We start from the raw sequence: 23,280 nt of genomic DNA, 5'->3' as shown, positions 1-23,280 counted from the left end.
CATTCAAAAGTCCTTCAAAATAAACACTATATCTCTTTTTCACCTCTTATTTGTCTGTTACCACTTCCCTGTCTCCTCCCTTCAATGTCACGTCCTGTCGTTCTAGACCGTATAAAATCAAAAACTGTATTTGTTCTTTTCTCATAAATGTTACATTTCATTTTTTAAATCCCTGCATAAAAAAAGTTGGGAAAACTATGTAGGTCCTAGAAATGACTCAGAAACTAATAATGTTCAAATAACACTAAAAATCAACTTCAGGACCAAACTTCCAAATCAAGATGAAAAATAAACAAAAATCCAACTTTAATCAAAGATTATATAATGTGGCAAGCCCAGTGTAATATACAGGTTAGGAGTGAATCCACTGTAATATAGTGTCTTATATATTTGGTATCTACTTGTATATATATCACTATCTTCTAATCACTATGAAAATGTTTACAAGAAGACTGATGCATATACTGGAGTGGACTCTACTGGAATGTGGAATGTTTTCTCTCATAAAGCTATTCAATTGTAAACATATACAAGTGAGAAATTGGCCTGCATGCGTCTCAGTATACAAAATCTACATCTTTGAAAATACTGCAAACCTATTCGAGACAGAAAATCTAAGGCTCATGATATAACTATTCACACTCCTTATTGTTAGACTTACAATCTAATAGCCACTTAAATAAGGCAGCATCAAGGATGGATGACTGAACCTTCACACAAAAATCCTTGTTTGGCTCCTTCTTATATTTCTACTTTAACCATATGGCCACATAATGACAAAAAGTTGCATTCCTGAAATCTGTCAATTTCCAACAAAATAAGGAAATAGTAACTGGTACTTTTTTACTACTTTTCTACAAAGGCAAACCCATAAATTTTTGCATTAATATTTTGAGAGAGAGAGAGAGAGAGAGAGAGAGAGAGAGAGAGAGAGAGAGAGAGAGAGAGAGAGAGAGAGAGAGGAGAGAGAGAGAGAGAGAGAGAGAGAGAGAGAGAGAGAGAGAGAGAGAGAGAGAGAATTATGGGTGATGCTTGCAGCAAGGCATAAGCTTTTTCATGTAACAGATATTTTGCTCCTTATATTCAATATGATAACAAACTGCAAATGAAATGAAAAAATAAAATGGCCAAACTTAAAGGGACACTAGCAAGCATGGCATTGCCAATTCATGAGTACTTGTAAAACATGTATGTTATCTTCATATCATATTTCTATTCATGCATTATGATACATAACACACATTTAAACAGTTTATCCTGATATAATAGCATCCATACAGTACTTAAATAATGGTGAAAACAAAGTAAAAGGAGAAAAAAGTTACATAAATCACTGAGTGGGTGGCAGCTATCAGCTGAAAGAGTTTATATGCCCAGTTTTAGCCAGCCATCCCATGGGGGCAACACCTAATGGGATCTTGGTGCCATAATCTTGATTGGAGGAGGGCAGGTAAACTGCATGGAACCTTCAAACTATTTTTCTGAAACCTCTGGGAAAACCCTATCATCAATGCTCACTACAAGTTGCTATGTCAGGATTTTCCCCTAGTATTGCAGAGAGAGGCTTAAGAGAGTGATGATACAGGAGGGAAGGATTTCCAGCCCCTAGCTCCCACCCATCTTATTCACCTCTTATGACATGCAGGAGGCATATGGGTATACTTTTTTCACTTCCAATTATCATGTAACAAAACCATTAAAAAAATATAAAGCTTAATTTCACATTCATAAATAATCATAATCATTCCATTTATCTTGAAAATCTAATAAACAGTAGAGATAAACAATCCTATAACTTCAAACTTGCATAAGTACTAAATAGTGAAGTCAGCAAATCAATACTGAATATTGGATGGTTAATGTCTATAAAAAGTCATAATCAAATTATGCATAATATTTTTCCTAATCATACAACTCAAGTAAATAATGGATGCAGATTTGACCAATTTTAAGACTGCTTCAAGAAGATATCAGAAAATCTGAACAGGTTTGGTAAGTCTGACACTAACATGCCTCAGATCACAGAATAGATTTTCTCAAATGATTCCAGGCAAACACCATCAGTTCGCTCCCTTTTTCTATACGAGACAAAAACTTTTGTTAATAATCATATTATTGAAAAATATCCTTATTTCCAGCATGACTGCTCAAAATTGAATAACTTCAATTATTTAGAAGCAGAGTGACAGACAAACAAATCTGTAAGCAGTTTTGACCAATTCTAAGACTGCTTCAAAATATCAGAAAATCTGAACAGGCTTGGTAAGTCTGAAAATAACATGCCACAGATCACAGAATAGATTTTCTCAAATGATTTCCAGGCAAACACCATCAGATCTCTTCCTTTTCCTATATATCTATAAGATGAAAACTTTTGTAAATAATCATATTATAGAAAAATATCCTCATCTCCAGTATGACTATGTTCAAAAGTGAATACCTTCAATTGTTTAGAGGCAGAGTGACAGACAAACAAATTTGTAAGCAAGTATAAAATCAGACCCAAAAACATAAAAAATATTGATTCCATTCGGTGGTATAATGATAAAAAGACAACCTGAAATATGAAGAAAAACAAATGCATGCTGCCTCTACACATGCTAATCTTTATGCATGCAAAACCACAATGCAGCCAGTACTGTGAGTACTATCTGGGTCAAATGTATAAATTTTCCTTTTGGAGCAAAGAGAGTTTCAAATTCAGAAAAAAAATCAACAAACTTCTAAGGCAAGCTAAGGAAGAGAGATAGTGTTTCAACACAATGCCTTATACTTTTCATATGTAATAAACTGTTATGCTTAAAACAAAATATTGTAAAATTATCAAATTGAACAAGAAATGCATCGTCCATCAGCAAAACCTTAAAAAAAAGGCCATATTAGTTTAGAAAGTGGACAGCAATCACTTTAAAGCAATATTTTTGATGTGGATTTTAGAAAAACAATGCCTATATAATCGTCACTTTTTACAAAGCAGAATTTTCATTCCTTGAAAAAAAAAAAGGTTGTAAGTAAACAAAATTTCACACGTATGTCATTGGTATGTTAAGGTATTTTCAATTACAGTTAGTTTAAAATTTTACTTTTATCTCCATACTTGAACAGCATATGGACCATGATGGATAACTATGCCTAAAACTTGTCATGACACCAGGCAGCACAGACACCTTTAAAGTAAGTCAAATATAGTAGCAGCAAAGATCATATCCTTAAATGACTGGTCACCAGATCACTAAGCAACCAAAAGCTAAGCTAATTCACACCTATCAATTCATTGCCTTATATATCCATTTTTCACCTACAGTCTCCCAAGGCAGTGGCACACCTTGCTGCGTGACTGACTTCTACTCAAGTTTAACATGTTTATCAAGGATGGGTATTCTGCAAAATATATAATTTGCCATAGTCTGAATGTTGTTCAAGTATAGAAGAAAATTCCTCATACTTCAAAACTGATTCTCTCTACTCATGGTGAGCCATGTGGAAAGGGAGCAGTGGTTTCAGTGTATTACACATGACAGCTAAAGACTGAGTGTGAATGAATGCAGCCTTTGTTGTCTTTTCCTAGCGCTAACTCGCGCACATGTGAGGGGAGGGAGGTGCCATTTCAAGTGTGGCGGGTTGGCGGCAGGAATGGATGAAGGCACCATGTATGAATATGTAATTGTGTATATATGAATATCTGTGTATGTATATGTATGTATACATTGAAATGCATAGATAGGTATATGTGCATGTGTGGGCGTTTATGTATATACATGTGTATGTGGGTGGGTTGGTTAATTCTCTCGTCTGTTTCCTTGCACTACCTCACTAACACGGAGACTGCGGCAAAGCATAATAATTAAGTATATATATATATATCGAGGATGTAAGGCATGTGTACGTGTAGGAAGAGAGGAAAGTGATTGGTTCTCAGTGAATGTAGGTTTGCGGCAGGGGTGTGTGATGTCTCCATGGTTGTTTAATTTGTTTATGGATGGGGTTGTTAGGGAGGTAAATGCAAGAGTTTTGGAAAAAGGGGCAAGTATGAAGTCTGTTGGGGATGAGAGAGCTTGGGAAGTGAGTCAGTTGTTGTTCGCTGATGATACAGCGCTGGTGGCTGATTCATGTGAGAAACTGCAGAAGCTGGTGACTGAGTTTGGAAAAGTGTGTGGAAGAAGAAAGTTAAGAGTAAATGAGAATAAGAGCAAGGTTATTAGGTACAGTAGGGTTGAGGGTCAAGTCAATTGGGAGGTGAGTTTGAATGGAGAAAAACTGGAGGAAGTGAAGTGTTTTAGATATCTGGGAGTGGATCTGGCAGCGGATGGAACCATGGAAGCGGAAGTGGATCATAGGGTGGGGGAGGGGGCGAAAATCCTGGGGGCCTTGAAGAATGTGTGGAAGTCGAGAACATTATCTCGGAAAGCAAAAATGGGTATGTTTGAAGGAATAGTGGTTCCAACAATGTTGTATGGTTGCGAGGCGTGGGCTATGGATAGAGTTGTGCGCAGGAGGATGGATGTGCTGGAAATGAGATGTTTGAGGACAATGTGTGGTGTGAGGTGGTTTGATCGAGTGAGTAACGTAAGGGTAAGAGAGATGTGTGGAAATAAAAAGAGCGTGGTTGAGAGAGCAGAAGAGGGTGTTTTGAAGTGGTTTGGGCACATGGAGAGGATGAGTGAGGAAAGATTGACCAAGAGGATATATGTGTCGGAGGTGGAGGGAACAAGGAGAAGAGGGAGACCAAATTGGAGGTGGAAAGATGGAGTGAAAAAGATTTTGTGTGATCGGGGCCTGAACATGCAGGAGGGTGAAAGGAGGGCAAGGAATAGAGTGAATTGGAGCAATGTGGTATACCGGGGTTGACGTGCTGTCAGTGGATTGAATCAAGGCATGTGAAGTGTCTGGGGTAAACCATGGAAAGCTGTGTAGGTATGTATATTTGCGTGTGTGGACGTATGTATATACATGTGTATGGGGGGGGGGGGTTGGGCCATTTCTTTCGTCTGTTTCCTTGCGCTACCTCGCAAACGCGGGAGACAGCGACAAAGTATAATAATAAAAAAAAAAATATATATATATAGAAGGCTAATGGAGAGGTGATAACAAGTAGTGGTGATATGAGAAGGAGATGGACTGAGTATTTTGAAGGTTTGTTGAATGTGTTTGATGATAGAGTGGCAGATATAGGGTGTTTTGATTGAGGTGGTGTGCAAAGTGAGAGGGTTAGGGAAAATGATTTGGTAAACAGAGAAGAGGTAGTAAAAGCTTTGCGGAAGATGAAAGCTGGCAAGGCAGCGGGTCTGGATGGTATTGCAGTGGAATTTATTAAAAAAGGGGGTGACTGTATTGTTGACTGGTTGGTAAGGTTATTTAAAATATGTATGACTCATGGTGAGGTGCCTGAAGATTGGTGGAATGCTTGCATAGTGCCATTGTACAAAGGCAAAGGGGATTAAAGTGAGTGCTCAAATTGCAGAGGTATAAGTTTGTTGAGTATTACTGGGAAATTATGTGGGAGAGTATTGATTGAGAGGGTGAAGGCATGTACAGAGCATCAGATTGGGGAAGAGCAGTGTGGTTTCAGAAGTGGTAGAGGATGTGTGGATCAGGTGTTTGCTTTGAAGAATGTAGGTGAGAAATACTTAGAAAAGCAAATGGATTTGTATGTAGCATTTATGGATCTGGAGAAGGTATATGATAGAGTTGATAGAGATGCTCTGTGGAAGGTACTAAGAATATATGGTGTGAGAGGCAAGTTGTTAGAAGCAGTGAAAAGTTTTTATCGAGGATGTAAGGCATGTATACGTGTAGGAAGAGAGGAAAGTGATTGGTTCTCAGTGAATGCAGGTTTGTAGCAGGGGTGTGTGATGTCTCAATGGTTGTTTAATTTGTTTATGGATGGGGTTGCTAGGAAGGTGAATGCAAGAGTTTTGGAATGAGGGGCAAATATGCAGTCCGTTGTGGATGAGAGAGCTTGGGAAGTGAGTCAGTTGTTGTTCGCTGATGATACAGCGCTGGTGGCTGATTCGGGTGAGAAACTGCAGAAGCTGGTGACTGAGTTTGGTAAAGTGTGTGAAAGAAGAAAGCTGAGAGTAAATGTGAATAAGAGTAAGGTTATTACGTACAGTAGGGTTGAGGGACAAGTCAGTTGGGAGGTAAGTTTGAATGGAGAAAAACTGGAGGAAGTGAAGTGTTTTAGATATCTGGGAGTGGATTTGGCAGCGGATGGAACCATGGAAGCGGAAGTGAATCATAGGGTGGGGGAGGGGGCAAAAGTTCTGGGAGCGTTGAAAAATGTGTGGAAGCCGAGAACGTTATCTTGGAAAGTAAAAATGAGTATGTTTGAAGGAATAGTGATTCCAACAATGTTATATGGTTGCGAGGCATGGGCTATAGATAGGGTTGTGCGAAGGAGGGTGGATGTGCTGGAAATGAGATGTTTGAGGACAATATGTTGTGTGAGGTGGTTTCATCGAGTAAGTAATGAAAGGGTAAGAGAGATGTGTGGTAATAAAGAGTGTGGTTGAGAGAGCAGAAGAGGGTGTTTTGAAATGGTTTGGTGACATGGAGAGAATGAGTGAGGAAAGATTGACCAAGAGGATATATGTGTCAGAGGTGGAGGGAACGAGGAGAAGTGGGAGACCAAATTGGAGGTGGAAAGATGGGGTGAAAAAGATTTTGAGTGAACGGGGAGTGATCATGCAGGAGGATAAAAGGCGTGCAAGGAATTGAGTGAATTGGAACGATGTGGTATACAAGAGTCGACGTGCTGTCAATAGATTGAACCAGGGCATGTGAAATGTCTGGGGAAACCATGGAAAGTTTTGTGGGGCCTGGATGTGGAAAGGGAGCCGTGGTTTCAGTGCATTATACACGACAGCTAGAGATTGAGTGTGAAGGAACTTGGCCTTTGTTGTCTTTTCCTAGTGCTACCTTGCACACATGCAGGGGGAGGGGGTTTTCATTTCATGTGTGGTGGGGTGGCGACGGAAATGAATAAGGGCAGACCATGAATTATGTACATGTGTATATATGTATATGTCTGTGTGTGTATGAATATGTATACGTGAGATGTACAGGTATGTATATATGCGTGTGTGGATGTGCATGTATATATACATGTGTATGTGGGTGGGTTGGGTCATTCTTTCATCCGTTTGCTTGCGCTACCTCACTAACGTGGGAGAGAGCGACAAAGTATAATAGAAAAAAAATAATATATACATTTCATACATATTCATCATATGCATAGCTTTTGCTAGAAACACCTCTTACAACCTCTCTAGTTATGACACTGCTACTGCACACCATTGATGTAATTATCTATTAAAGCCTGCTGCTGACAAGCTCCATAGTCTCAATTAGTGAATGAACACCAAACAGGTAACAAAGAAGGATGATATTACCTATTTAGTGTGTTGACAGTTTTTCTTTTTTTTATACTTGATCACTCTTTCCGAAGTTAGTGCAGTAGCACTAGGAGCATCCGCTCACATAAATTTTTTAGCTGTCTGTGTAATGCAATGAAAACTCAGCTTCCTATCCAAAACTAGGCCCCACGGGCATTTCCATTGTTTACTCCAGACGCTTCATATGCCCTGCTTTAGTCCAATGACAGCATGTCAAATCCTAAATACCATATCATTCCCATTCACTTTCCCTGTGCATACCTTTCACCCTACTGCATGTTCTGGCCCAATCTTTCAGAATCTTTTTCACTCCATTCTTCCATCTCCAGTTTTGTCTCCCTGTTCTCCTAATTCCCTCCACTTCTGATACATATACCTCTTTGTTAACCTTTCCTCACTTATTCTCTCCATATGTTCAAACCATTTCAACACACCCTCTTCTCTCTCCACCACACTCTTCATATTACCACATATCTATCTTACCCTTACATTACTTACTCAATCAGACCACCTCATACCAAATACTATCCTTATACATTTCATTTCCAACATATCCAACCTCCTCTGCACAGCCTTATCTATAGCCCATGCCTCATGGCTACTACTCATTCAAACATACCTATTTTTGCCCTCTCTTTCCACACATTCTTCAGTAATCTTAAAAAAATTGCCCCCTCCCTCGTTCTATGACTCAATTTTGCTTCTATACTTCTATTTGCTGCCAAGTTCACTCCCAGGTATTTAAAACACCACTTTCTCCAAGTTTTCTCCATTCAAATGCATGCCTCAACTAACTTCTCCCTCAACCCTGCTAAACCTAATGACTTTGATTCTATTCACATTTACCCTCAACTTTCTCCTTTCACACATTCTTCTAAACTTAGTCATCAACTTCTGCAGTATCTCACTCATATCCATCACAGAGTGGTGTTATCAGCAAACAACAACTGACTCACTTTCCAGGCCCTTTCATCCCCCAAAGACTGCGTACTTGCCCCTCTCTCCAAGACTCACATTTACCTTCCTCGCCATCCCATCCAAAAGCAAATCAAACACTAATGGTGATATCACACATCCCTCCCACAGACCAATCTTCACATGGAACCATTCACAATCCTCTCTTCCTACTCATATACAAGCCTTACACCCTTGATAAAAACTTCTCAATGCTTCAAGCAGCTTTCCTCCTACACCATATACTACACAATACAAGGCATCTCTAGCAGTATCATATGCTTTCTCCAGATCCATATATGTCATATAAAAATCCATATGTTTTTCTACTTATTTCTCACACACATACTTTAAAGCACACACCTGATCAATACATCCTCTACCACTTTTGAAACCACACTGCTCCTCTGTATATGCCTTCACTGTCTCCAGCAATACCCTCCGATACAAATTACCAGGTATACTCAACAAACTTATACCTCTGTATTTTGAACACTCACCTTTATCCCCCTAGGCTTTATACAATGGCACTATAAATGCATTCAGCCAACCCTCAGGCACCTTACCATGATCCATAAATACAGTGAAAATCTTTACCAACCAATCTACAACAGTTGCCTTCTTTCTTAATAAAGTCAACTGTAATACCAATCATATTTCATCTTATGCAAAGCTTTCACCATTTCTCAATTCACTAAAGCACTCTCCATGAATCTCTCTTTTCACATAACACCCCAACCCAGACACCCTACATCTGCCACTCTATCATCAACTACATTCAGCAGTCCTTCAAAACACTCACTCCATCTCCTCCTTAATTCATCAATACCTGCTATCACTTCCCCTTTTCCCACCTCACTGGTGATCCCATATGTTCTCTTGTTTTTCACACATTATCTACCTCCTTCTGAAACATCATATCATTGCTAAAGTTTAATGATATTCTCTCACCCCAACTCTCGTTTGTCCTCTTTTTCAACCCTCTTGATCTCTGGCCAACTTCTCTCATACATCCCCCAATTACTTTCACTTCCTTGTAAGTACCACCCAAATGCTTCTCTTTTCTCTTTCGCTAGCAACTCTACTTTTCCATCCCACCATCTACTACCCTTTCTAATCTTCCCGCCTCCCACTTTTAAGATGCCTTATGCATCTTTTGCACAAGCCATCACCGCTTCCCTAAATACCTCACATTTCTCACTCATTTCCCTTGCTTCATTCTACACTCAATCTCTCCTGGTATTTCTTAACAAAAGTCCCTTTTCTTAGCTCACTTATTCTCACTACTTTCTTCTCACCAAAACTATTCACTCTTTTTCAATAACCTCTACAAATCTTCAACCTTGCCTCCACAAAATAGTGATCTGTCATCAGACCAGCTCCCCTATCCGAACATTTACATCTAAAAGTCTCCCTTTTACATGCCTATCAATTAACATATAATCCAATAATGCCTGTTGACCATATCTCCTACTCACATATGTATAATTGTGTATCCCTTTTTTTATATCAGGTACTTCAAATTACCACTCCTTATTCAGCACACACTGAATACCTCATGCCCCCTAATTATACCGTCAACTGCCACATTACTCAAATTCACATTTAAATCACCCATCACTAACACCTGGTCTCTGATAAACTCAGCTACTCCCAAAACACTTGCCTCTTATCTTTCTTCTCATTGCTAAGTGCCTAACTACTAATAATCACCCATTTCTTGCCATCTACTTTCAATGTAACCCAAATCATTCTAGAATTTACTTCCTTACACTCTATCACACTACCACAACTTCTACTTTAAGAGCAGTGCTACTGCTTTCTTAGCTCTTTTTCTCTCACCAATCTTGACTTTACATTTCCAAACCAATTTTCTCCTTTACCCTTGAGCTTTGTTTCACTCAGAGCCAGAACAGCCAGGTTTCTTTCTTCACACATACTACCTGTATCTCCTCTCTTCTCATCTTGGTTACATCAACACACATTTAGACACTCCAGCCTGAGCCTTCACACAGTACTTCCTCCCACCTCCCTCAGATGCCTTCTATGATAAGCAGGGAATATGCACAGAGAATTTTTTCCCCTACCCCTGTTCATCTATCATATTTTTCATCAATATTTTCTTCATTATTATACCAGTTGTACTTAATGAGAATTATATTTTTTTCAAGAATACATTGATATTTTGTTCAAAAAAGCACACTATTTGCGAATGTAATGACCTATTTGTACAGTACTGGGGAAGAATTCTACACTAGTAGGACCCCCATCTCCCAAACTTTTTATGCCATCAAGAAGCCTTTTAAACCTCTGTAAAGTGTCAGCATTCACTGCTTTATTGTTTTTTCCAGCCAGCCATCAGCTTTCTAACAAGCTTATAGCCAGTTTTTATTTTAAGGCCTCTTGTTACCCTAGTGCTACACCTCTCGAAGAAATGTCCCCAATCATTATCATCCAGCTGACTTAGAAACTTGAAGGCTGTTATTATGTCCCCCCTTCTCTCTCCCTTGTCCTCCATGGCAGATAGCTTTATTTCCCTCAGTTTCTCACTCTAGCTCAATTCTCTCAATTTATGTTTCATCTTAGTTGCTCTTCCCTGTACCAGCTCAATCATATTTCTACACTTCTTTAGGTGCAGTGAACAGACTATCAAGGCAAAATCCTGTATTGGTTTGATTTGTGTGGTGAATAATTTCACAAACTTATCTTTATCCACATAATTAAATGTGATTCATATATTTGCCAGAAGACAGTTTCTCTAACAATTCTCTATGTACATATGTATGTATGTATCCTGGTTTCCACAGAGATGATGGGATGTCTGACAATTAACTGGTGGAAGAAAGGGTGAAGATTTGTACAGGTTTTTGCACATGGGGAAAATGATATGGATGAGAAAAGGGTGGTGAAAGTAAGTGAGCTTGGCAAAGAGACTTGTGTAAAGAAATACCAGGAAAAATTGGGCATAGAATGGCAAAAAGTGAGGGTAAATGATGCTAAAGGAGTGGTTGAGGAACGGGAGATATTTAGGGATGCAGTGTTCTCATGTGCAAGAGACGTGGCATATGGAAAGTGGGAGGTTTGATGAAGAGAGAAGAGGTGGTGAAAGCCTTGTTTAAGATGAAATGTAGCAAGGCAGCAAAGTGGATGGTAATGCAATCAAATTTCTTAAAAAGGAGGGGGTGACAGTGTTGTTGTTAGTCACGATTTTCAGTGTATACATGGATCATGGTAAGGTTCCTTAGAATTGGCAGAATGCATGTATAGTACCATTGTAGAAGGGCAAGGGGGACAAAGATGTGTTCAAACTGCAGTGGTGTAAGTTTGTTGAGCATACCAAGTAAGTTGTAGGAGAGAATGGTGACTGACAAGTGAAGGGATGTAAAGAGCATCAGACTAGGGAGGAACAATGTTGTCTCAGGAGTGGTAGACAGTGTTTGGATCAGGTATTTTCTTTAAAGAATGTGTGTGAGAACTACTTGGAGAAACAAAAGGATTTGAATATGGCACTTATGGAACTAAAGAAAGTATATAATAGGGTTGATAGAGATGCCTTGTGTAAGGTCTTACAAGCACATGATGTGGGAGGAAAGCTACAAGATACAGTTAAAAGTCTATAACATGAGTGTAAGGTGTATGCATGAGTAGGTAAAGAGGAGGGTGAGTGGTTCTAGGTGAAGGAAAGCGAGTTGTTTGCTTATGGAACAGCACTTGTGATAGATATGAGCAAGAAACTGCAGAAGCTGGTGAGTGAGATTGGGAGAGCATGTGAAAGAAGGAAGGTGAGAGTATATGCAAATAAAAGCAAGGTTATGAGGTTTAGTAGTAAAGAGGGTCAGGTTACTTTGGTTGTGAGTTTGAAGAAAATTTGGAGGAAGTGGAGCGTTTTAAGATACCTGCGAGTAGACACAGCAGTGAATGGAACCATAAAAATAGTGAGTCACAGGGTGGGTGAGGGGGTGAAGATTTTGGGAGTACTGAGGAATGTATGAAAAGAGATGTTATTATCTGGGAGGGCCAAAATGGATATGTCTGAAGGTATAGAAGTCCCAACAATGTTAGTTGCAAGAAAAAGGCACTGGTGCTATAGAAAAAAACGTGCAGAGGAGGGCTGATGTGATGGAAATTAAATGTCTGAGGACAATACATAGTGTGAGGTAGTTTGATCAGGTAAGAAATAAAAGGATATGAGAGAGTTGTAATTAAAAGAAGAGAGTGATTGAGAGAGCTGAATAGGGTGTGCTGAAATGGTTTATGCATATGAATTGAGAGAACAAATAAGGAGAGGTTGACAAAGAGGATATACTTGTCAGAAATGGAAGGGAAATGAAGAAGGGGGAGACCAAAGTGGAGGTAAAAGGATGGACTGAAAAAGATTTGAGTCCTTAAAGCCTTAACATGCAAGAGGGTGAAAGATGTCTTCCGGAAAGAATGAACTGAAACAATGTGGTATAAAGGGGTAATGGGCTGTCAATGGACCAAACAAGAGCATATGAAGCAGCTGCAGGAAACCACAGAAAGGTCTGCAGGGTCTGGTTGTGGATAGGAGGTGAATGAGGTCTTTCTTTGTCTGTTTCTGTACTACCTCTCTAATGCAGGAAACAGCAAACAAGTATGAAAAAAAACTATCTTCCTGCCATAGGATCCCTTTCCATGTGATTCCTTAAGTGCCCAGGATGCCAGCCATGTCTAGTACGAAAATATTTAGGTTAAAAAGTGTGGTGATGTGTGTGGTGTGTCTTTGTTGGGTAAGAACATGAAAATAATGGAAGGTGCATTTTGGGCATGAGGGATCATGTGATATAATGGATTAATGTTTGTAGTGCCAGAAAGATCAGAGATGTCCAGAATAAAGACAAAAATGGATAACTTATAAGGGGGAAGGGGAGTGTGGTTTAAGATGGGTATATGTCTAATGAAGTGGTGTTTATGACTGGTTTGGGATGGCAGTTGTTTAGTGCGTGTCATGGCATTTCGGTGTATGTTTTGTCTCCAGAGTGTGAGTGTTGCACAAGATGTGATATGTAGGTAATGGATACTGAAGTGTAAACTTTTGCTTTACATTTCTATTTAGGGTATGGTGGTTGGATGAGAGGAATCCACCGCATCTGCTAAGAATTAAGAGGCAAGCATACTGAAGTGGGACTGTACCGGAAGTATTTTTGTTTTGCTGTGCAGGTGTTGAATGTTTGTGTTTGCCTAGCAGCAGGTGACTGTTCTGAGTGCTCTGTTTTCTGTGGTTCGTAATTCTGATATATCTACATTTGATAGGACAGATGACAAGGCAGGTCAGGTATAGTTTATGGTGGGGAAGAGAAATTGTTTGTTGAAAATAATGAAGGATTTCTTTTTCCTCTCTACATCTGATACTAATAAGTGTTCTGAAGGCATTCAGTTTGTTTAATGCCTCTGTGCTGATGTATGTGGTGTTGAAATGGACTCTCATGTGTCATATGTGATACTATTATGATTGGATTTATGATGAGTAGGAGTGGTTGGCCATTCAGGGTTAGAAAATGGTGTAGAGTGGATTCACGTCTAAGGGGTTAAAAAGGTGACAGTAGATTTCTAAGGGTTTGTAACATTCTACTTTTTAGTGGGCCAGTGCTCTAACTACATGATGCAATGTTACATATCTCGTGTTACTTGAGTACTGTCATAGTGCTGTGATGTGACTGAGAGGTCATCTGTATATAAGAGGGCTTTCATGCTGCAGTCTGTAGGAGGTGATGGGAGGTTATGTTGTAGTTGACTGAAGAAGACTGGAGGAAGAACAATCCCTGTGGCACCCCGCTGTAAGGCCTTAAGATTTTGTGAAAGAGATTAGCTTGGCAGCCGGCTGTGAAGTTAGCTAACCATTTTGTGCCTCTTTTGTGGAAGGTGATGTGATGGCATTCTGTCCACAAACATACAATCTCTCTTTGTCATACGTAACACTTGACAACACTTAACTCACACACTATGTACAGGCCTTGCCTTTTGGCAAAATGGTAGGAGCAACAGATAGAAGTAGTAGGCAGGAACATTTGGGCAGCAGCATTAGTTAGAAACATTAGGTAGAAGTAGTAGGAAGGAGCATTAGATAGAAGTAGTCATTAGGAACATTAGAAAGAAGCCTCTGCAAACAGCACCCTATGCCAGTGGCCTGTTAAGGAAGAGTAGCTGAAGGCTAAGACATGGCATTGAAATTATGGAGACATAGCAATGAAATTATGGAGACTGTTGCTGTGGCCACCCCTTTGAGAGAGTTCCAATTGGAACTGGCATCAGAGATATAGATAGAAAAATAGATAGCAGCGATAGAGGGCAATAAGAGGAAGGAAAATTGGGTGAACTGAAGAGTTAAAGAATGGGTACTATGCCGGCAAGTTTCCAGATGTTTTGGATTTGCTGTGTAAAGGCTGAAGATAATTTAAGGACCTGGATTGCAAATGGGCCTAAGTGTTTTATAAGGAAGTTTGATATTTTGTTTGGGCCTGTTGCAGGGGAATTCCATAACATTTCAAATGATTTGTGAAAGTCAGTGGAAGCAGTTGTTTCTGTGTAGAATTTATGTAGGGATTTCATAACTTTCTTCTTAAGGTATGTAGTAGATTTGTTGCTAATTTCTGGGTAGTGGTTATGTTTGTGTGTTCTCTGAGAGAAGGAATTTTGTAGGTTTGGGTTAGAAGCATTACATGCATGAAAGGTGGGATGGTAAGAGAGGTGTGGATTTTTCTTAATGTTTGTTAGAGATGGCTGTTGTTTGAATTTCCTGTGGTAGATTACTATCTCTCATATGGTGATGCTTCTGTCTCCAAATGCCTACAAGAATTATTGCTGTGGGAATGAAAGCACAGAGCCCCTCATCCTCCAAGACTGCCACTTCTTCCAAACCATGGTCCAATCCTTCCTGTTCTAAGACCATTCAAGCAAGGGATCAAGCATACTTGGCTTGAAAAACTCTACTTCCTCTAATTCTCAATAAGCATTTGTCATGGCCCATAATCACTGCAAATTGTTATTCATGAGGCAAAGCTTTCCTTTATTCAAATTAAGAGTGATAACCTCTCCTCTTCATGCATTGATATGTCGTTCTGGTCTTTAGCCAGAAATATCACTAACAACTTCTGTTGCCCTACCTTTTCTTCATTTTTCCATTCTGACAGTACTAAAGCTGTCTCTCCCATAGACAAAATAATTCTTTTTGGTTCTTGTTACTCCTCAAACTCAACCTTGGATGACTCTGACATTCCATCATCTCCTAATCCTCCTATTACCAATCCCATACCCTTCCCTGTAACCTCTTTTCTAACTGTCCATAAAATGTTTTCTTCTTTGGATATAAGCAAGACTAATGGACGAGATGGCACCCATCCCCATGTACTGAAAGAGTGTGCCTCTGAACTTGCACCTGTGCATGCTCGTCTGTTCTATTTCTATATAAAAATCAGACCTTCTCCTTCTTAGAAGCGTGCATTGACACATCCTGTCTGTAAGAAGGGTGAACGTTTTAACCACTCTATCATCCCTTTGCCTTGACTTCTATTACTTTCAAAGTCTTTGAATCCTTCCTCAATCCCCATATCCTCAGACATCTTGAAACTCACAGTCTGGTCATCATCCCTAAAAGACTCTGGGAAATCCTATGTAGTTGCCCTTGATATATCCAAAGCTCTTGACTGGATGTGGCATCAGCATCTCATCTCTAAGCTCCCCTCTTCTGGCTTCCCTCCCTCACTTTGCTCCATCATATCTAGCTTCCTCCCAGGCTGTTCTGTTTCCCTGGTTGTTGATGGATCAGCCTTTGCTCCTTTCTCCATCAACAGTAGTCCCTCAAGGTTCACTCTTATCTCCAACATGTTTCCTCTTTTATGTCAAAGATTTCCTTACTTCTATATACAACTGAATTAACTAATATGCTAATGACTCTATACTACATTCCTCCATGTCCTTCAATTCTGCTCCTTTTCTCACTCAATCTGCATCTCATCTTAACATAACTTCCTCAGTAAACTCAGACTTAATCAAGGTATCTCAATTGGGTAGTTGAAATAGGATGAAGTCTAAGACTAATGACCCATTTCTGCCCATCTCTATTGAAAATTCCTCTCAACTTTCCTCTCTCCTTTGATGGATCTGTAATTCCACCTCTTGACTCCAGGAACATACTTGGTATTACTGTAAAATCCACACTATCTTGAAAATCTCACATTATGGAAATAACTAAGTCTGCCTCTAAGAAACTTGAATCCTGTTTAGATGTTGAAAATTCTTTTCTCCCAAACATTTGTTCCACTCATGCAAAGGACTGAGCCATCCTTGTAAGAAGTACTGTTCTTACATCTGGGTTAGTTCTAGTACTGTTCTTACATCTGGGTTAGTTCTTGTACTGTTCTTACATCTGGGTTAGTTCTTGTACTGTTCTTACATCTGGGTTAGTTCTTGTACTGTTCTTACATCTGGGTTAGTTCCTGTACTGTTCTTACATCTGGGTTAGTTCTTGTACTGTCCTTACATCTGGGTTAGTTCTTGTACTGTTCTTACATCTGGGTTAGTTCTTGTACTGTTCTTACATCTGGGTTAGTTCCTGTACTGTTCTTACATCTGGGTTAGTTCTAGCTCTGCATCTTTACTTGACAAAGTTGAGTTAAAAATGGTCCAACTCTTCCAGGCTAACCTCAAAACTTGATCTACTTGCCCTACACCACAATGTTGGTTTCTCCCCCTCTTTCATAGATATTACATTGGCTTATGCTTCAGAGAGTTGGCTGCTTGTAGGCCCCCACCACTAGCAAGATCACACAATACTCAGCAAGTTACTGCATGACATGATGATTGTGAGGCCATTGGTAAGTCTAAGGTGGGCTGTTCTGATAACTGTTTCTTTCCCCACACCTTAATGCTTTGGAATTAATTATCTACCCTCTGATTTCTCTCCTAATATCTATGGCCCAACACTTTTAAAAAAGACAAGGTTTTCACTTCCTTCAAAATCTGTAAAATACTTTTTCTCATTTCTCATTTTTCTCTCTTCTTTTTCCCTTTCATTAACCTATCTGTACTTCAATTAAGGCCCAGCCTTAATGTGGACTTTTGTCCATGACTGGAGCCTATGAAAAGAAAAAATAATCATATAAAAGTCAAACTGCTGCAGCAGCTTTTGCTAAAACTTGAGAAATTGTGTGCGTGTTTAGAAGCAAAGATTGACTGAGAAACTTATAAAGCTTATGAAAATTTAAAAGGTGACTTGAAAGTCTTGTGAGGTGTAGATTTTATGGAAGATATGAAAGCTTTTATTATTGTAATGGTGCTTTTTAATTCTAACAATGTGGACACAAAAATTAAAAAAAATCAGAGTAGCCTATGAGACAAATGCCCTTCTTTATTCTAAAAAAATGCAAAGCTACTAAGCACTTTTCGTAATTCATGTTAAGTGCATGCTTCTCCACAGATAATGTAAAGACTCTCAGAATAAACAGGTCTAACTGAAGATCCTGTGATATCTAGAGAGAGGGAAGCTCCACCCGGCAATAAATAAGTCAGCTGATTCACATCGGATCTGCATGACTGGTGTGTTATATAAGATCTGTTTATCACCAGCAAGCACCACATGGTTGATGACCATTTTGTTTAGCACCTAACTTATTATCTGATGGCTATTTTGCCCTTTGTCACAACAGTTTATAAGCATCTGTTTCCAATTTTGCTGATATGTACAGAATAAAGTTTCTAATTCCATGATGACTAAAAAAAATCTATTATTGCAAGTTTCCTAAACATCATGGTGAAGGTTCTACTCATTGTATACACCATAGTGAACCAGTTGAAGGTTCTACTGAGATAATACACTTCCAAAGTTAAAAATAATAAATAATTAAGTAGAATGAAATGTGTGAAACATCCAAAACACACAATATACACAATAAACACTACTACAGGTCTGAACAATGTGCCAAATAAACTTTTCTAATTTACCATTATATAACATCAAGAAATGCATCCATGCTCTGTAAATGTGCAAGCTCCAACATACATACAATCATAAAACGATATCTGTAACTATAACAAGGAATTCTTCAACATCTAATTTGACCACGCTTTTCTTTTAATATTATTAATTACTGAGTGCACCAGTGCAAGGTAACCCTAGACCTGTCTTACCACCCGCTCCTTGATATTTTGGAAAAGAAATACATGATTGCATACAAATTAATATTTTTTGAAGAATTCTATAAACTGATTCAGGTCATGAATGCTTATTTAATGCTTGTATATACCACTTATTGGTAACATTACATATATAAAAAGAATTTCAATACCCACTCTTTCTTTTAAGATGACTTAAATATGCCTTATGAAATCTAAAACAATACTCACTTTTGGAGGATGAATGGTTTCGTCCAATTTCTGCCAAACTGCGAATCAGAGGTAAACGAGACATATTGCCATTCTCTTTGCTGTGTTTCTGCTTTTCGTAGAGATGCTTATGCTTGCGTAGAAGAGTATCACGGAACTGTTGGATGCAAATTTTTTGTAAGCGAGAGAGCAAGCACATCAAAAAATGCTCCTTCATTGATTTAAGTGCATTTTAACACTCTTTTACCAAAAAAAAACAACACATTCTAAAAATGAATAAAAATCCAAAGTAATAGCATCAAAATTGAGATAAGAATTTGAGATAAGACAAAACACTAATGTACACTCATACAGACTAATACTCAGCACCATAATCTTCAAAGCATTTCAAAAATACAATGAGATGAATTGATTCAACTCAGTCACACCACTAACCAATCTGTGGTTCCTGCAGGGAAACTAGAATATAATTTTCCACTTTATTTCCAAGACATTTCTGACAGAATTCATTGTTACCATGAAAATAATTTGGTGTACTGAATATAATAGAATTTTTTTTTTTTTTTGTAATGTCTGCCCTATTAATAAGAGCACAAAATTAATCTCTTTATAACAGCTTTCTTCCATTCCCTTTTAGCCAACTTGGGTAGCAGTTGGTAGGAAGCCACCAACCAGGGAGGTATATTACCAATGCTACCTGCCTAGATATTGGTAAGATTAGTGATGGTTGCACAGTAAGCCAGCACTACAGTGGCTGTCAAGTGGCACATCTCTGACCTTGGTAACTGTCTTTCCTTTCTGTCTTACCCACATATGGACTACTGGCATTCTATCTACAAATATACAATCTCTCCTTGCTACACATAACACTTAACAACACTCACACAACTCATTCTTTGTAACTCTACATATTCTTGCAGTGGGCACTATGTGCTAGCCCTGTGTTTTGACAAAATAGTAGGAGACATAGATATAAGAAGTAGGTAGGAGCATTAGGTAGAAATTTTAGGTAGTGGTAGTAGGTACGAACATCAACCACATGGTAGCAACATTAGGCAGTAGCAATAAGTTGGAATACTAGGTAGGAGTAGTAGGTTGGAACATTGTGTATGAATATAAGGGAGACACATTAAGTAAAAATAGTCAGTAAGAACATTAGGTAGGAGCCTCAGGAAACACAGCACAAAGTTGCCATCTACCAGTGGCCTGTCAAGGATGCGGCGTAAAGGCTAAGATGAGGCACTTGAGCTCAACAGCTGTAGAGACTCTTTTTGCCTTTGCAACCCCCTTGAAGGAGTTCTCAGAGGGAAAGGGCATTAGAGATATAGATAGATAAAAAGATAGACAGATAGATAGATAGATAGATAGATAGATAGATAGATAGATAGATAGACAGATAGATGTATCTATCAGTTCTGAATATGGCAGAAGGTTTAGAACTCTGCCAAAAGAATGTCATACCCTGAAAATGTTTTAGTCCCTAAGAGGATAATAGAATAACTCCTGTAACCATCATCATTAAAGTCCATCACTAGTAATTTGCAATTAACCAACAATTCAAAATTAAACCATGCTGCCTATATGAAAGCATGTTACTTCAAATCTCCCTCCCTTATGGGCTCTCAAAATTTTTGTCCATTCCCTCACAAATCAACATGAATGCTCTCTTGTCCTAAATGTAAAAGGGAGGAAGTATTTCACTGACTCCTACCTTTAGGTAAGACAGTCTTTCTTGGAAACCCCACATTACAGGAATAGCTAAGTCTGCCTCCAAGAAACTGGGTATCCTGTTTAGATATCGAAATTTCTTCTCTTCCGAACAGTTGCTCCATTCATACAAGGGATTGATTTTCCTTGTATGAAGTGCTGCTCTAACATTTGGGGTGGTTCTAGCTCTGCATCCTTACTTAACAGACTTGAGTCAAAAGCAGTCCAACTTATAAACTGTCCCAGGATAGTTTCCAAACTTGACACCTTGCCCTCCGCCACAATGATGGTTCACTTTCCCTCTTACCTAGGTATTACTTTGGTTTTTGCTCCCAAGAGCTAGCTGCTTGTATGCCCACACCACTAGCTAGATCATGCAATATTTGGCAAGTTGTTGTGTCACAAGATTATTGTGTAGCCATTGATCAGCAACTAAAGGAGGGGGGGATTGTTTTGATACCTGCTTCTTTCCCTACACATCAAAGCTTTGGAAGTTACCCTTCTCATGTCTTTCCCGACAACTATGGCCTGGCACATTTCAAAAAACAGGTCTTTCACTTCCTCCAAAATTCAGAATTACTTTCCCTTGTCTTTTCTTTTTCTGTTTCATAATTCTCTCTATATTTCAATTAAGGCCTGGCCTTAATCTGTACTTCTGTCCATAACTGTAGCATTCAACATAAAAAAGAAGAATTAAGGAAAATGACTTTATGTGGTTCACCACTCCTATAAAGAAGGCTACACTACTCTTGCATATGAGTGAGAGATCTACCAAGACTGTGATGCATTCTTATAATGAACTGGAGGACTTTCATGGTGTTTCAGTTTTCAGTGAATTGCTAAAATATAAAAACCTGACCTGACCAGAATACTAGCCTGAGACACCAAATGAGCTAGCCTTCAGTCAACTTATGTGAAGACGAGTTCAATTACGTTCCTAGTTCTCTCATTATAGCAAGTAATAGTGGTGGGTACATCAATCATAGCATGCCCTGATTGACACTGGGTTTTTGGTAATCTTCAGACTGGAATGTCACAGTTCAAATCAAATGTAAGAAGTAAATATGAAGTTTTCTGACAATGGTAAAGAGAATTTGTTGTTTAGTATTTGAATCAGGCGTCAAGCTCAAGCATTATGATAATTATTTCTATAAAGAGGGAATATCATACTTATTGGGCCCAAATTCTTTACATTTGGTTACAGTCACATGACATTTTGAAGTCTTTGATGTTCTCTTCACTATTTCCTGACTTGGATAAATCCATTTCTTGCTCACTTTCTTATCATACCCTCAAGTTTTTATATATTTTTTCATCTTATCAGAGCAATTCAATATCTTCAATGTCAAACCAGTTCATAATTCTGATGCTTGTAATTATGTCTCCCATTTTTCCTTCTCTCTCTCAACTGCAGATCCATGACAGCACCTCACCATGTTGCTCTTTTCCTTTATTTTGGGTACAATCTTTGTTGCCCCAATTGGACCTTCTCTAGATGGTACATATTTCTTTAACCATTAAGCTGCTGTACAGCAGTAAACTGGTCTACTATGATGGCTGCACATGCCAGTAAACTGCAAAATCTTTGGTGGCAATGTTTTAAATTTCCAGCTGATGAATGATTCCATCTCTTATAATGTTACTAGCAACCTAATAACATTGCTGGAAAAAATACCATGCATCAGTCACCCATAAATCATTAGAGTGTAATTGCAACTTTCAATTTGTTTAACAATTATTTTCATACATGACTGATGTTTCCCATGTAAGCAAGGTAGTGCCAAGAACAGACTAAGGAAGGAAATATATGAAAACAGTAATCATGAATAAATATCTAATTCCTTGTAGATGAACATCTATCCACATACAAACAAACAAAAAAGAGGCATCATCCAACCAAATTCTATAAATCATGGTACTCTGGTTGAAAAATAAAAAGAATGCAAATCTGGCACTTATGAAACTGTAGAACATTAACAAATTCTAATATAAAGAGGATGCAAATAAATATATCTTACCTTCTCCCTGTTATCAAATGCTAGTTGTCCTTGATTGATCATGTTGTCCAGAAGAAGGTCAGCAATCTGGTCCAAGGATGTAGCATCCATGTCAAGAATGACAGTTCCATTGAGAATAAAAGACCTAAGTTCAAAGAGGGAGTGCAGAGACAGAGTTGCCACATGAGGTTTGGACCAACGTTCTCCACCCTCTTCTACATCTTCTTCAAACTTCACCCATCTAAAGAAAATATTTCATAAAGTGTTAGATTCAAAACAAAAAGCTTTGCATCTAAAGCCCACTCCTAAATCTTTAAAATACTAACACATAATCTCAAGCATTTCTATACACTGAATCAGTGCATCTTTTCAGTTTCTAAAAGTAAAACATCTAGCTGTATCACTTATCATTCATCAACATTTTCATTATTATCATTAGTATTATTATAATCATTATTAATACTATTATTGATTTTTTTACATACATATTCACCACTTCCCACATTAGCGAGGTAGCGTTAAGAACAGAGGAGTGAGCCTTAGAGGGAATACCATCACTTGGCCCTCTTCTCTGTTCCTCCTTTTCGAAAACCAAAAAGAGAAGGGAAAGATTTCTAGCCCCGGCTCCCTCCCCTTTTAGTTGCCTTCTACGACAAACAGGGAATACATGAGAAGTATTCTTTCTCCCCTATCCCCAGGGATGAAATTATTAATACCATTATCATTATTATCATTATTATTTTCTGAAAACCTCTACAAATCTTCACCTTTGCCTCCACAAGATAATGATCCGACATCCCTCCAGTTGCACCTCTCAGCACATTAACATCCAAAAGTCTCTCTTTTGCACGCCTGTCAATTAAGACGTAATCCAACAACACTCCCTGGCC

At 38.6% G+C, this 23,280-nt stretch overlaps 1 protein-coding gene across 33 annotated transcripts in view; it reads right to left on the bottom strand.

Annotated features, from left to right (window-relative positions):
* Nucleotides 1-23,280, bottom strand: part of Ndae1 (Na[+]-driven anion exchanger 1) — a 680,061-nt gene that overhangs the window by 467,320 nt on the left and 189,461 nt on the right. For all 33 annotated transcript variants that reach the window (XM_071683718.1, XM_071683724.1, XM_071683696.1 and 30 more), the window contains 2 exons: nucleotides 22,412-22,631; nucleotides 18,708-18,843 (listed from right to left, as the gene is read on the bottom strand). In XM_071683718.1, coding sequence (XP_071539819.1) covers nucleotides 18,708-18,843; nucleotides 22,412-22,631 — 356 coding nt within the window. The remainder of the gene's footprint in view (nucleotides 1-18,707; nucleotides 18,844-22,411; nucleotides 22,632-23,280) is intronic.

This window comes from Panulirus ornatus, chromosome 37, assembly GCF_036320965.1.
Source record: "Panulirus ornatus isolate Po-2019 chromosome 37, ASM3632096v1, whole genome shotgun sequence".
In the NCBI taxonomy this organism is placed as follows: domain Eukaryota; kingdom Metazoa; phylum Arthropoda; class Malacostraca; order Decapoda; family Palinuridae; genus Panulirus; species Panulirus ornatus.
Note: the sequence above shows the minus strand (reverse complement) of the source record. Positions and strands in the feature narration are given on the sequence as shown.